Genomic DNA, 15,858 nt, shown 5'->3' with positions numbered 1-15,858 from the left:
TCATGACTGTCTACAATGGGTGTAACACCCGAGTCCCACTGTCTGTGATGTTTTCAGAGTTTTCAGAGTCCTATCTTCAGTTTGTTTACATCACGAGGATGGCCGGCTGACTCCTCCCCTCACGTATAAAAGTTGTTTAATTGAGGGACTAGAGAAAAGAAGAATAACATACTGTACTCACTGCTTAACTGTGTTTCTAGATCACGCTCATTTCAGGTAAATTTACATGCAGTGTGAAGATACGAGCATAATAAAGATCACTAGCATTAGCATGCTAACACAACAATGCACCGCAAGTTGTTTTGGTTTCATGCTGGTGCTAAAGGGTGACATCTGCTGGATCAAAAAAATCACATATAAAGCCTTTAAGTACTTAAACATATTAGGCTTACGTTTTCTCATCTTGCTCTCTTTAAGAACGTGAATATGTTTATTTCCCAAAATGTTCAACATGTCCTTTTTTTCTCAATAAATGAAATTGAGGAATTAGCGTTTTTTTTTGCTTGTGTTGCTTTTACATTTCAGTTTACCACTTCCTTTGCTGTCTGTCGTTTTTCCAGCAATCTCCACATAACAAGTTAATGCTAAGCTACGGATAGCTTATATAAAATTAAAATATTTGAAACTAGTATAAAGTTTTAAATATTCGTATTCTTAATTATTCCCTCCATAAGTGGCATCCGTCTTTTGATGTTCTTTTATCATATTTTAAACTTGTATAAACATGATTAAGAATGTTAACCAGGCTAACACTCAGGTAAAAGAAATTGCAACAAAAGAATTATCTGATTGATTTTGATGTTATGTATGTCATATCACATCATTTTATGTCGTATCACATCATTTATGTCAATCCAAACTGTGACTGTGACCCGCCTCTTTTACCCCTCTAGATCGTACTTGTAAGATGTGGAACCTGGTAACAGGTCAGGAGATTGTCACCTTAAAAGGCCACCCAAACAACGTGGTGTCAGTGAAATATTGTCCTGCCTCCTGCCTGGTCTTCTCTGTCTCCACCTCCTACATAAAGGTGTGGGACATCCGGGACTCCGCTAAGTGTATCCGCACGCTGACGTAAGTTCCTTTTTACGATCAGCCAGATGAAAGGGGTTTGAGCAGTGCAAATAAAATGACTACTGAATTCAACTTGTCTCTCTTCTCATGTCTCCATTTAATACCCTCTTATAGTTATTCCCCTGTTTCTCTTCTCTGTACTCCCACAGTTCATCTGGGCAGGTTGTCTCTGGGGACGCGTGTGCAAGCACCACCACTCGCACAATAACCTTTGCACAGGGGGAGTGTCAGATCAACCAGATCGCCCTCAACCCATCAGGATCTGTGCTTTATGCTGCTGCCGGAAACACTGTACGCATGTGGGACCTGAACAGGTATGATTGATTAATTTGTTCATTAAAATACTAAATCTAATTCTGAGTTAATGTCAGTCCTTCAGTCACTCTGAAGGCTCTTATATATTTCCTTTGTTTGTTCATGCAGGTAGATTCTGCAAAGCTAGCTCTTAATTCTTGTAGACACCGATGTGAATATATTCATTTGGTAGATGTTACTCCACCAGTGAGCTGATTAACCCGACCCGACTGAAGGGATGGGAAAGGCTGTCAAAATCAGAAAAATGCAGGAACTCAGCACTGACGATATCAAGTGTGAAAACAAGCAGGTTCCCTAGAAGACCCCCCTATTTCTAATATCTTGTAAAAATAAAAACCTACCCATCTTCTCCTCTTTTATTGCTTCCAGGGGTAAAATGATGAACAGACAGGACCAGACAGTTTACGCTGAAGGCCTCGGACCAATTTAATGATGCATAACAACCCCCAGAAATGAAAAATGAATGTATTAAATATTTCTCCACTATCATCTCTGCCTTTGGTGTTGCTGTGTCTCAGCCACTTTAATCTCGAGACGGAAAGTGATTTCACTCAGTGAAACTGACAACTTGAAAATCAGATTCTTGTGAGTAATGAATTTCACAGACCTTTGCTTCGCCTCTTTTGCTGCGTGCCTGTCGGTATGTCTCTGGTGTGTGTGTGTGTGTGTGTGTGTGTGTGTGTGTCAATGTGTGTATTTAGGATGCAAGCGATGGGGAAGCTGACAGGCCACATCGGCTCGGTGATGTGTCTGACAGTGGGACAGTCTCTGCTGGGCAAAGACCAAGTCATCACAGGCTCTAAAGACCATTACGTCAAGGTTACATCCGCTCACACTCTGACACATTTCGACCACTCCTGTGTGTCACATATTGAGACAAATCGAACGACGAACTGACTTTTTGGTCTCTCCTCAGGTGTTTGACGTGGCAGAGGGAACCCTGGGTAATGTAGGCCCAGCTCATAACTTTGAGCCACCACACTATGACGGCATCGAGTGTTTGGCTGTAAAGGGGGATGTTCTGTTCAGCGGATCCAGAGACAACGGAATCAAAAAATGGGATTTGGAGCAGCAGGAGCTCACTCAGGTGTGTGTGTGTGTGTGTGTGTGTGTGTGTGTGTGTGTGTGTGTGTGTGTGTGTGTGTGTGTGTGTGTGTGTGTGTGTGTGTGTGTGTGTGTGTGTGTGTGTGTGTGTGTGTGTGTGTGTGTGTGTGTGTGTGTGTGTGTGTGTGTGTGTGTGTGTGTGTGTGTGTGTGTGTGTGTGTGTGTGGGTGGGTGGGGGGGGGGTTCATTTGAATGTTGCCTGCAAGGAAAATATTTAATGGATTAAGAAGTTGAATTTAAAACATTTAATGATCAGACCAAACTGAAAACTCCAACTTTCATTTAGACTCAGTGAAAATTAAAGATACATTTGTGGTTTGTTCAGACAAAGAACACAAGGTCGGCAGGGTTGAGTTAAACAAGAAGCAGAGTGAAAATATATTGTGGATGTATAGCTCGTACGTTCAAATTTCAAACCCTGTCCTTTTCCTCGACCCTTCTCTTGACGTTATATGCAGTGAGCCTGCGGGCACTGTAAAAAACATGCAGGAGTTCACTGTTCCCTGAGGCTAATTATTCATGACCTTTTGAATAAAAATGTGTAGAGTCAAGTTGTAGACATTAGCAAGAAGGAAACAGGTTGATTCTGATGAATTGATTTCCCCTTACTTTTTCCAATAAATGTCCATGAAGACGAGAAGTCATTAACACACACCCTCTGAGCCTGCACAGGGCTCATTGCGACTGAATCTCACTCTGACATCGGCTCGGCTGTCACAGTGAAGCATTTGAGCATTCTGTTGTTGGACAGTTCCCCACATGTGTTCACTCTGTGGAGAAAGTCAACAGAGTGTTGTCATGTGTGATGTGGCTGAAAAGCAACAGAGTCAACATCAGGGTGTTGGAACCTGAAGGCATCACAGCCGCAGGTACCAGTGAGGAAAGTTATCCTGTCTGTGTGTTGACTGCTGTGATGCCTCCTGTGTATCCTCCTTTGCCTGTACTTGCTAATAATGCATCACGATGCACCTTGTGGGTGGATTTTCATTTGCTTAGCTCTGTAATTTTTATATTAAGCTGCACATTATATTTCAAGTTTTTTTTGCACAACTAGTAGTGAGATTTAGTGAATCCAAACACAGAAAACAAGAACACAAGACATTATTATTTCCATTTAAAGGCTGAATTATATCAACTCAGTCTGAGGTCTGCCGCATGTGACCTCAACCTCATTTGCCAAGCAGCCAACACAATCTCTTTTACAGCCTCTCTAACGCTGCAGCCTCAGTCTAATTATGTAACAGGATCAAATTGTGGCTTGGGGTGTGATAGAATATATTACAGCAGACTCTGAAACTCCTCCAGAGTTGCTGTTCTGCACCAACCCCTCTGCTGAAAATGCATACGTGAGTTTCCAGGGAAAACATTTGAAGAGTGTGTTTATAATTACTCAGCACTGTGGTTAAGGGACTCCCACTGGCTTGATAAATATTTTATAGACCTTCCAGAAAGCATTATCAAGTTTGCATGTTTACTGCTTTGTAAACATGCTTATGCAACAGTAACTGCAGTGTGAAGGCGCTGTGATGAGGTGTTGGTGTACAGTTGTTACAGTAATGTGGGGAACATGTGAACTCTCTCTTTGTATTGTGTAATTGCTCCTCCACATCCCAAACCTCTTACCTCACTCAGGGTTTTCTCCATTTTTCCTATTGGTGCAAAGGACCAATTTCCAATTTCCTGACCTTTTCTGGCCCGTAGAGGCCTTTAGAGGACATGGCATGTTGTCAAGGTGTTAGTTTGGAAGGAGCCTTAAATAAGTTAAACTTGCACACCTGTACAGACCTTTGAGGCTCAGATAATACCAAACATATTATATAGAGACAACATATATGAAATCTATAAATCAAATACTGATTTGAGAGTAGGATTTGCAACATCATTATTCATTTATACTTTGAAAGAAGCTGAGATTTGTTCCAAGTCGTTGACTAAAAGGAAATGTAGGTAATGTTTAATGTAAAGGACCTGAGCCTACATCTAGGTCTGCATATAAATTAAATATCTGCATATGAATCAAGAATCTGCTCGTACGTGAACAACATTATGAGGTACTGTATTCGCTCATGCTCGGTGTGCAAGATCCAGTATCTGTTAAACTTCAGGAAACAATATAAAAACAACCCATCACGTATTGGATTTTGAATGCTGAAATAATGCTAACAGCATTTACTTTGCAAATAGTGGAAACACTATTTGCTAATTACCCCTAAAACAATCTCTGGCATGTTATGTTATGTTGATGGTGATATGGCAAAAGGCTCATATTGTATATGACTGTATATGACATCATTGCAAATGAGGGAAATCCTCAATGATTTTTGAAGTCTAAATAAAGGTTTGAAATGAAATGACTGATTATGCAATTCATCGATAAATCTCGAACAAAAAATTGACACAAAAAAAATGGCAAAAACAAATCCTTGTTTTCTTCAATGAGCCCTGAATGAATCCCTTTTTAGGCAAACAGGAAAGTCAAGTAGCACATATAACAGCTTAAAGTACCAGTTCACTTAGAACTGACTTTTAGCCAGTGATGTTGCAGCAACAGAAACCTCTGCTGTGTATCACTGCTGTCAGTCAACACATTTGGCACATAATAACTACTGTACATGGTCTGGGAAATGACGGAAAAGGACACCTTCATTTCACTGAAAGCATTAAATGGCTATATTGAATTGATGCTGATATGATGGATTAGACCTTTGTTTTAGTCTGTGTGTATTGTGGCAGAAGTTTCCAGTTTGTTCCTAAAGGATTAGTATCAACAGGAGCGTTTGTCGTCTTAAATGACCAGTCATGACTGAGAGCAGATGAGTCAAAGTGTTTTCAGATAATCAGCTTTGTTTAGTCAATAAAAAGTGATACCTACGTAAGACATTTATATTACTCATCTCTCAGGTTAAGGAAGAGCAACTCAACAGAAACCAACTTTTACTTCAGTTTCAAGTTGCAATCACATACTTTTTATTTCCTTTTAGCACAGAGAGCTAAAAAGGAAAAGCACAGGGTTTAAGATTGGTGGTTCTTTATTTAGATTATATGTGAAGGGCTTGAATGCAGATACGGCATAGATACACCCTTTAATTTACTGCCTATAAAAACTTGTGAAAAGGAGGAGAATAGCTTCAAAATGTTCAGAAAAGAAAGATCTGTAATCTGAGACACCTGGTGGAAACAATCCTGAAAATGAACTTCATACAAGGTTTCATTCTGGTGAAGCTAATCTGAAAAGTAACGTTCTGAGAAAAAAGACAGAGGCAACTTAACAGGAAACGACAGGAGAAAGTAGGTAAACACAATAAAGTTATCTCCCTGTTCATGGTTTTCATTGATTAGATAAAAAATGATCTGCAGCTCAGTTGGTTGAGATAAAAAAGAAAAACTAGCCAAAGCAGAGCAAGATTAATGTTTAATGAATCCTCCTGTAACATTCAAATTGTTTTCCTTATGTTTATTCTACATGAATATGTAGCCAGTGTGGACTGATTATGGATAACATCCTCACAGGTTCCTCATTTTCTCTTCAATTCCTTCAGGAGTATGTGATGAAAGACATGTTCTGTTTGGTTCTCTAATAAGGGTTTGGTCAGAAGTGAAGGTTAAACAGACATGTGGCACTTAAATGTGTAACAGACATCACTATGATAACCTTTATTTATAAAGCACTGTCTGAACAGAGTTATAAAGTGCTTCACAAACAGCAAAAAAGATTGTTGGAACAAGATGTGCTTGAAAAAAAATCAACCTTATATTTGCATAAAATGTAGAGAATTGAAACATTTCTGACATTTCTGACACACTCTTGTGATTCTTCTCACATTTTAACAACGCATGCACACATTGTTAGCCTTGGCTTGATGTACTTCCTGTTGCTAAATGAATCAGCAGCTCATGTCATTATTGAATCTTTGTAAATGTAAGACAGAAGAATCCTTTCTAAGTCCATGAAAAGATATTGTAACATACTGAGCGCACAGACACATGAGCTAAGAATAACTACAGCATTGAAGCTAAATACAACATTAGTGAGTCTGACTTGTATGTTGCCTAGCAACAATTTGCCATTCACAAAATATGGTGCATTACTGTAGATGATTTACATCCATTAAAAAATAAGGCACTCATCATGTTTTTCTGCTTCTATATTTAGAGCGCAACAACCCAGATGACTCACATTCATAAAAACTGTTACTGGAACACTTTGATGTGAAAACAGGAACATCTAAAATCTGTATTTCACTCTCGCTGACTTTTTGTTTCTGCTTTGGCTCCACAGCAAATCCCCAACGCCCATAAGGACTGGGTTTGCGCTCTGGCATACGTCCCAGGTCGGCCCATGCTGCTGAGCGCCTGTCGGGGCGGCATGTTGAAAGTGTGGAACGTGGACAACTTCACTCCCATAGGAGAGGTCAGAGGTCATGACAGCCCAATTAACGCCATATGTACCAATTCAAGACAGATCTTCACTGCATCCAGGTACTGACACTGCTCTCAATGTGCTTTCTTTTGGTGGGGCTGTAAAATAGAAGTTTCTCAAATGATAGTCATCTAAAAAAAAATGTAATAATTATTTTGAGAAACATCATCTATTTTGGAAGTAAAAGGAATTTTCATAAGCCCTAAAGAACGTAATGTATGATTCACAACAATTACTGTTGTGAGAACGTGATTTAGTTTTGAACTGAAACATGCATAAACGTCAAAGTACAAGACTACTGATATCCTACATTTTGTTTATTTCACATAACTCTATGAAAAGACCAAAACTAACAATTTATGCTCACGTGGCTAAAAGGCTAAAAGTGTAATCGCTGCCTGATTAATCTTCTTTCTTCTGTTCCCCCTGGAGCATAATTAAACTATGAACTACACTGTCAACCTTCATGTTATCAATGTGTTTCTCAGCTGCTGAAAATAGTCCTCAATCAAATGGAAGCTTACCTCTTGTTTGAGTAACATTTGATTAGAACTACAGCGCCCAGCTTGGATTTGAAGATGAAAACCTTATATATCTGATATATGAACATTCATTGCATACATTTTTGGTTTTGGTTACATTTTTTGACATAGAAAAATATTAATTCTGAAGTTTGAGAAGTGGAGAACGTGCCTTTTTAAGTTTTGTACTGCTAAAACTAGAGGGGGAATGTTTCTCCTTCACCTGATATGTTCTTTATGGAGGGAACTATATGGATCATGATTCATTCCTGCTTCATCTCATGTGTTCATCTTTAGGTGTGTGTGTGTGTGTCAATACTCTACCCTGTTGTTGAGAAGATGCTTTTTAACTCTTTGTGTTTGTTTGTTTGTGTGTGTTATTGGGACATTGTTCGTCCTCCTCAGACTGCCTTCATTAATCTTTTTTTTTTTTGATCCGACCAGCAGGCTGAAGTTAACTTTCTCCTCCTCATTCCTTTCTTCTCTTTCTTCTTCTCTTTACGTTATCTCTTCATGTCTTTCTGGTCTTCCGCCATCTTTTCTGAGGACAAATATTTCCTCTTGTTTGGTCTCTTAAACTCTCCTCTCCCAACCTTCCTCCTCCTCTTCTTCCTGTACTGCCCCCCCCCCCCTTGTTGAACACAGTGACTGCAGGGTGAAGTTGTGGAGCTATGTCCCGGGTTTAACCCCATGTCTTCCTCGACGGGTCCTGGCCATCAAGGGCAGAGCCACCAGCCTCCCATGATTGCCTCTCCTCCGCTCACCAACCCTCCCTTCCTCTGGTACTCTCTTAACTCATTTCTAGCTTCTTTTTCCACCAAAGGTCCATTTCACCTACTTTTGATTTCCTTCACCTGGATGGAACCCAGACTTTTCTGTTTGCATTTATCTGATCTGCTTCAAATTTCACTTCAGTTCTTCTGATATTCTTTTCTCTTCTTTTTTGTTTGTTTTGAGGCTTTCTGTTTTTAATGTTTAATGATGGTTAATTCTTCATTTGCAGACCTCTGCCTCAACACAAAAAATCTAATTTACTGAACAAAAGTTCTGCCCAGAATAACTTTTCTGTCTTCAAATCAAGTGTGTCTGTGTGTATGTTGTTCTTTCTAAATGCCTTGTACATCCACACAGGTGTTAGTGATCAAACCTCCACTCAGCTATATGTGGGCATGGACCAGTTTGTTTGACGGACAGCTCTGTTCCCTCGTTGATTCTTGTAGAACCAGTTTGTGCAGGACTGAAGGACTTGTTGACCTGTTATCACACTTGTTGGTGCTTAGAATTAATTGCTTTGTAAATGCTCACCGTAGCTCTACCAATGTTTAACCCCGACCCGGTCTTATCAACCCGAGTAATTAAACATCTGTGTGGGGTGTACAGAGCCTTTAGAGGAATAGTGAACATTTTGTGAAATTCACTTTTAGGTTACTTTTCAGCAAGAGACAAACAGGAAGAAATATATCTCTATGTCTGTCATGTTTGCAGCTTGCAGTTATTATTATTTTGAAAGGACAAACACTTAGCTTAGCATAAAGACCGTAGGCAAGAAACCCTTATTAGACATCTTGATAGTGTAGTGTTTGTTTGGGATTAACCAAATCATATACTTTGTCTATTTCTGAGTGTTGATGTCTTGGTTCCCTGGATCAAATCTGTTGCAGAAGCTTCATATTTGACATACAGAGAGCGGAAGATCAACTCGACTGACATTTAGTATGTGCTTAACAAGGTGCACATCTAATTACCCGAAACTGTGAAATGGAAATGTAATGCCTAGCCTACCAGTACAAAGTGTTCTGAAACTGAACTTACAGGGTCCACTGGGAGTAAAGTTGGAGAGAGTGTGGTTACTTTCACTTGTTCCATTGTTATCAATCATATGAACTTCTTCCACACTTCTCTGAGAAGGCAGAGAGATGTTTTTATTTACTGACACGATAGAGAACGTTCTTTAAAGTGTGTGTGTGTGTGTGTGTGTGTGTGTGTGTGTGTGTGTGTGTGTGTGTGTGTGTGTGTGTGTGTGTGTGTGTGTGTGTGTGTGTGTGTGTGTGTGAGGTTTACTTTTAAGTCAATCCTTCATGTTGTGTCTGATGTACAATGGTTTGTTTTGAAAGAGAAAACAGCTTGATTGATGTTCAGTTATTTTTTCCCTTTTGTTGTGTTCTCCTTTATTTATTTTGCTTTTGCTCATCATCCCACCCTCTCTCTCTCTCTCTCTCTCTCTCTCTCTCCCGCTCTCTCTGTCTCTCTCTCTCTCTCTCTCTCTGTCTCTCTCTCTCTCTTCTAGCGACAAGACAGTGAAGATCTGGTCATCAAAGGTTTGGAGGAAGAGGTGACAAACAAAAGACCGTGGTTCCTTTTCTGTCAGCCATCTTGCCTGAGCGACTCACCTCCAGCAACAAGGTGCACACTTTCCAAGGCAATCAAGGTGTTTTTTTTTGTCTGCTTCTTTGTGAAGGTGAAAAATGACAAAGTGGAGTCGGGATATGTATTCAAAGGCAAAAATACAATTTGCCTTTCAGATTTTTTTACTGCCAATTTGAAAATGCCATTCAGGTGTGATGCTACTGGGACAAGACAAACCTAATTTTTTTTGTCTGTTGTGGATACGCGAGGCAGAACAATTTCTCTCTTGATGTGACAACTACCACAGCCTGTTATAAAGAGGAAATGAAAAGTGTCCTTCTGTTCTCTGAGGAACATCTGGAGAGAATTTTGCTGAAAGATGTGTAATCATGTATCGGTTGTGTCCTAGAGTCAGGACACGAAGAGAATATAAATCCCAGAGGGGACGTTTACTAAGAACTGGGATCTCTGTTCCTCCAGTCAGGACTGTTAACGTTCATGAGAGTTGAGACTGTTTGGATACTGAACATGCTGTGAGGTCATTATGGTGACTGATCAAAAGAAGAAACACAAAACACCGTCACTGGATGTTCAGTCATTGTCTCTGGAATCTCCTTCCAATCACTTTTTTGTTTAAAGTTACTCTCAGTTCATCACTGAAACTAACTGCATTCGGCGAGTCGTGTTTTTAATGACTTTAACTTATTTATTATTTTCCCTACCTCAGTTGTTTTGAACTTGTGCGTGAGGTGGGTGGGAACATTTTTTTTTACGGGTCTCTGTGTTCAAACACCAGGCGCTTGACAAATTTTAAGTCTTTATTTGATGCCTGGCTCTTCATCTCTGTGTGGATGTGTCCTCGGTGGGCCCTCCAGCTATCAGCCTTGTCTATCTGCTGACCTTGCAAACAGGAAAGCACACATCCAGTAGCACCGCTAAGGTAGCACCACCCCCGGAGGATTCTCACGGGATTGTATTATTTGTTGTGTAAAGTGCCAAGCACAGCGGAAAAAAAAAAAAACCTGCAGATACACATGATACACACCTACAGTCCACTCCTGACAAATTAGTGAGTCCATTGAGGCCAAAGTGCCAGATATTAAATCAACCATCCACAGCTGTGTGTGCTCCATACCTGCCATTCATCCTCCACACAGATGCTAAAAAAAGCCCTTCCAGCACCCCAAACCCTTTTTCTGCCTGGTTTCTGCTCCCCTCTGATCTTTAAGGTTAGCAACTGTATCAGTCTGACCAGCCTTACTTAAGAGTCCACCTCATTTCCCAGCATCTGACTTTCTTTAGGAATCATTTTTAATTAGAGGTCTCGCAGCTCTATACCGGCTGCTTTCAGGGGAGATTACTCTGGGTGAAAGTAGGTCATAACTGAGGGGGGATTTCTTAATAAAAATCCCAGTTTACTTCCACCCACTTTCGCTGCTTACATTTCAAGGCAGGAGGAAACTTCTTGTCCCCATGTTCTGGTTTACAAATCTGTTTATCTGGCAAATTTTGTGTGTGTGGGCAAACACACACACATGAACCCACTGTGGACACGCACACAAAACCAATATTTTAGCGGATGTTTCGGTTATCCATCTCGCCTGATAGGTCTTGGCATCCCTCACTGTGTTGATTTAGTGTCTCTTTAATGAAGCACTGCAGCACACCACTGACACACACACACACACACACACACACACACACACACACACACACACGCCTACAGGCAGCAGTAATAACCCAAGTCTTAAAAGTCTCTTCAATGATCCTTTTGTTGTCTGCTTCACACAGATATGAGCTGGATTGCACATCACTTTTAGTTTTAACTTAGTCTTTTTACATCAGTCCAAAATTATTTAAAAGCTTTTTTTCATTCGAATGTCTTACTGCCTGATAAAACACAATTCATGTCTGTGAATGTCTGAAAGTCTTTCCATTGAAAAAAACAATACTCTTCTGATTTAGTGCTCTCTTTCTTGTAAAAGACCCAGAAACATTATGTAGGATAAACAAAACAAAGCTTGGACCACAAAAATAGCATTTAAAGGTGCTGAGGCTAGTGAATGCCTGCTACATCTCGCAAATTCTCCCTGAATATGTGCTGCTGATGGCTGATGCCGCCATCATAAGGCTGAAGCTGCTGAAACTCTCCAAAAGCAATTATATGGGTTTTGGTTTTATGTTTATGGGATATGGGGGGGGGGGGGGGGGGGGGGTTGTTGAAGCAATCTTGGTTTTAATATAATTCTACACTTAGAAACTCAGGTAATGGTTTAAGATATCGTAAGTTATACTCTAGAAATGAGTCGACCCTGTGGATTTTAGTAGCTCTTTGAATCAACCAAATGCCTTGTTTGAGAGATTGTTTATTTTGAAAAAAAAAAAAAAGAATGGTACTATCAGTGTGCCAACCTTTTTGTTATGTACCCATTTCCATGTTTTGTTTTCCATTTGAATCCCTTTATTTATCTTTGTGCTGTGACAAAACGAAGAGCATCTTTCCAATAGGGTCAAACTGAAAGTGTTGCAACTTTGAGGAGATGTGCACTGAATTTTGAACAATGTTTCTTGTTCAAAATATGTGTAAAATATTGTATAATAGTTTCATAAAAAAAAAACTGCAATGAGCGGTACAACATTTGTTCAGTGGAAATATTAAGCTTCCAAATTGGGGTCTTTACTGTGACCTTAAGTCAGACTACATAACCTTCACTGTTCACAGTATGTGTCCGTGCTAATTAGCCAAACTGACCTTGCTCAGAAGCTCTGAGGTTTGATGTTAAAGCAATCCTAAAGCAGCCGATCTCTGTTTTTACTTTCCACTGTCTTCACACAAATGTATCTCCGACATCATGCTCAGGGTGTGAAGCTGAAATACTGCAAAACTATTGCTATGTTCCAGTCTTAAATTTCTGTAATCAACTGAAAGTAGTTATCATTTCATTGACTCTTGATTGACAACAGAAATGAAAATGGATAGTTTAAGTTTTGATAACTTATTGGCGAAAAAAAGTTAAGTCTCAACAGCTAATGCTAGCATTCAACCACTTCCTGGCTAACATACCGTAAGTGTTTGACAGTGTTACACTATGCAAATAAAAATGCCATAAATTACTAGCAAATCAGAAACGCTAGCTGAAGTTAATGTTATAAGAATTGGGTGAATGGTTAGCTGTTGACTTTGCCATCTTCATGACTTTACTGATAAGTTGTTTTGATTACTTTTACAGTTACAACAGCTAATGTTAGCATTCAGCCATCATAATGGTTAATTAGCTAACATACCATTATCCTGTCAGTTTTAGCTTTTCTACCTCTAGTATTACATTAAAATGTGTTTTGCTAAGTCGTTAAATAAACATGTTAGCACTTTTTTTTCAAAGGTTGAAGTTATTTAATAAGTTGCTTTAACTTAAAATGTTGTTCTAAATTGTGTCTAACTATTGTCTTTCAGTAGTTCAACAATCGTAGAGTTGTGAAATGATAATTTGTCCAATTTCCCAAATGTAAGGACTGGTAAAACATAACCATTTGTTTCTCTTCTCAACCTGAGTCTGACAGAAAGGGGACATGGGCACAATGTGAATGCTGATTTTGTGAAAGATGATCTTGTCATACTGTAGCTTTAGATTCTCTCCTAGGTGCTTGTACATTTGCTGACAGATGCATGGTGTAAGTGGTGCTTACGACTGACTAATTAGACATTTTAAAACACTGAAATCCACTTCTGCTGGTACTATCACCTGAGTGTGTGTGTGTGCTATCAAAATCTGAAAAGTATTTGGCTATTTTTTGGATTATGAAGCTTGACCATGTCATGTGCTTCACAAAAGGCGCTTGCAGAAAAGTTTTTTGTTTTAGCCAAGCAGACGCAGAAAATGTTTAATCTGGATTTAGATCAGCCACACTCAAACTTTATTAAAAGTAGTCGGCTTCTAATATGCTAATGTGAGCACCACTTCATTTATTGACAATGTGTAAATATGTGTCAGAGCTTTTTGAATATTACAGAGTTAGGTGAGGTTAATTGACCATCCTCATCAGATAACCTTGGAGTAATCTCTGCAAGTTAGGATTAACATGCACTTTGGATTATGAACACAGCTGTGAATACTACGATAACTGTCTTACAGTAATATATATTAAGCCTAGTTTTAGACTTAGTTTACAAAAACAGAGTTCATGAGACTCTAATGGGGCTTGAAGAACTAAAATCGTACTGAGACGAACCACCCCTGCTTAGCTCCTCATTAGGTTTTAGAAATTGATGTTTGTGCTAATATGGTATGTTATATACTGACAAGTCTTTGAAAGTCAGTGCCCAGTCTGTCCCTGCCTTTAAAGTCCCCCCCCCTCACCCCCTGTTTTTTTTTTTTTAATAGCAAATGGTTTTGGAAAATGTGAATTTTCTCCATCCTTATTTCCCTGGCTGTCTGCTGGTATTTCGTAATATCACTGACCACAAACACTTGATATTATTCTATGAAAGAAGACGAGAGACACAAAATGAGGTGGATCTCACTTTAATCTCTCTGACCTTCTCTCTAATGTTCATTCAGAGAGGGATAGTGTCTCATTTAATGCACCGTTGAGCATGTAGTGAGTATTGTTTTAGCCATACTCTCTTATTCCTAATTGGTAGTTCTGTAGCCAAACATAGAAAACAAGTCTATTGTAGCTACCTTTTAATCTTAATACAATCTTTATTAAGATTACGAAGCTGTTTGACCAAAGCTACATATCACTTGGACTAAGAACATAGGTTAAATTGTATGTTGTAAATGTGGATTCTGATGATCCCAGTTGTATTAAAAAACAAAACAAATCCTGGAGAACTCACAGTGGGACTTTTGGGGCTACCGTTCTTGCAAATAAATTATTCAGAATTACATGATAACAGTGCCAAATTAACCACTCAACCTTTAAAACAATGTTTCAATTTGCTCTTATTTCAGGAGAAATATTGAGCTAAGGCAGCTGTGCCTCGTTATATTTTGCCTGTAAACCGGTCCGTCTGGTATTTTGTGAATACAAAAGGCGATCAGAGAGTCAAGCCACCAGTCCAATTGATTATGTGATAAAACACCTTGAGCATTTCCAGCCCAGGCAAAAGATCTTATGATTACCAGGAAAGGAAACCTCGGTAATCAGCATCTCAGCTTCAGCCTTGTGCCTCTTCTAACAGGCCTAACTGCCTTACAAGAACAGAATGTGTCTGCAGGACTTTAATAATCATCCACTTAATATCCTGAATCTGTAACAGATTTCTTCTGAGGATTGTAGATCGTTCTCACAGATGTGAGTCAGATGACTTCTCGGCTCACTTTATCAGTACGGCTGAAAAGACTTTGCCTCAGTATGCTGAGGGATGAGATCGCTTTTAGACACAATCAAGAGGGCTGCTGATCAAGAGGGCACTTCACTGCGAGTCGCTGTCGCACACACACACACAAACGACACGCTTCTCCTCTGGCTTTCTCAAGTTGTGTTTCTCCAGGTGTGTGTGTTGTCACATGGGGGTCACACATTGGTGATACAGTTTGTTATGGTGTCTGTGAAATATGTACTCATGGGACTTAAATGCAGGGTCAAAGGTCATTTGTGCCTTTTATTGCGCAGACTACTCCCTCTTAAATGAGTGTAAATGTGTGTACAGTTTTTTTTTATATGACTATGTGCATGTGAACAAGCCATGTAAAATATGTGACTGTAAATAATGTAAGTAAGTATTTAATGAAGGACCGAACGTTCCCTCAAGACAATAAATGAGTTAAAAACATCTGTGCTTTGTGTATCATGGTGTGTCAAAGATGTGCCAAAGATGGTGTACATACATACATTTTACAGCAGTAAGTTCCTATCAAATATGGTCAACACTTAATCATGTAAATACTGTATTATCATCCTCCTAATCTGATATCCATCTATGAACACTGCTTAATGTAAATTCTGCAAAACTTAGTACCTCATGTATATAAACCTAATGGATAATTTTTGCACTACTTACCACTGCACTATTTTCTCATTAGTCTTGTACGTATTAGTTTTTGTGAGCACACCTGGCCTATAAAGCTGACC

General features: G+C 39.3%; 1 protein-coding gene across 3 annotated transcripts in view; it reads left to right on the top strand.

Annotated features, from left to right (window-relative positions):
• kif21b (kinesin family member 21B) overlaps positions 1-15,559 on the top strand; it is a 69,379-nt gene extending 53,820 nt beyond the window's left edge. For 2 of the 3 annotated variants that reach the window (XM_061042042.1, XM_061042041.1), the window contains exons 28-33: positions 894-1,074; positions 1,224-1,388; positions 2,091-2,208; positions 2,306-2,476; positions 6,773-6,972; positions 9,722-15,559. In XM_061042042.1, coding sequence (XP_060898025.1) covers positions 894-1,074; positions 1,224-1,388; positions 2,091-2,208; positions 2,306-2,476; positions 6,773-6,972; positions 9,722-9,770 — 884 coding nt within the window. In that variant the 3' untranslated portion in view covers positions 9,771-15,559. Of the gene's footprint in view, positions 1-893; positions 1,075-1,223; positions 1,389-2,090; positions 2,209-2,305; positions 2,477-6,772; positions 6,973-8,079; positions 8,217-9,721 lie in introns of all 3 variants that reach the window. The other variant, XM_061042040.1, reaches the window with a different exon arrangement.
• Positions 15,560-15,858: the final 299 nt, after the last annotated feature.

The sequence above is a fragment of the Labrus mixtus genome, chromosome 7, assembly GCF_963584025.1.
Source record: "Labrus mixtus chromosome 7, fLabMix1.1, whole genome shotgun sequence".
In the NCBI taxonomy this organism is placed as follows: Eukaryota; Metazoa; Chordata; class Actinopteri; order Labriformes; family Labridae; genus Labrus; species Labrus mixtus.
The sequence above is the reverse complement of the archived record's forward strand: the minus strand, read 5'-3'. Positions and strand labels throughout refer to the sequence as shown.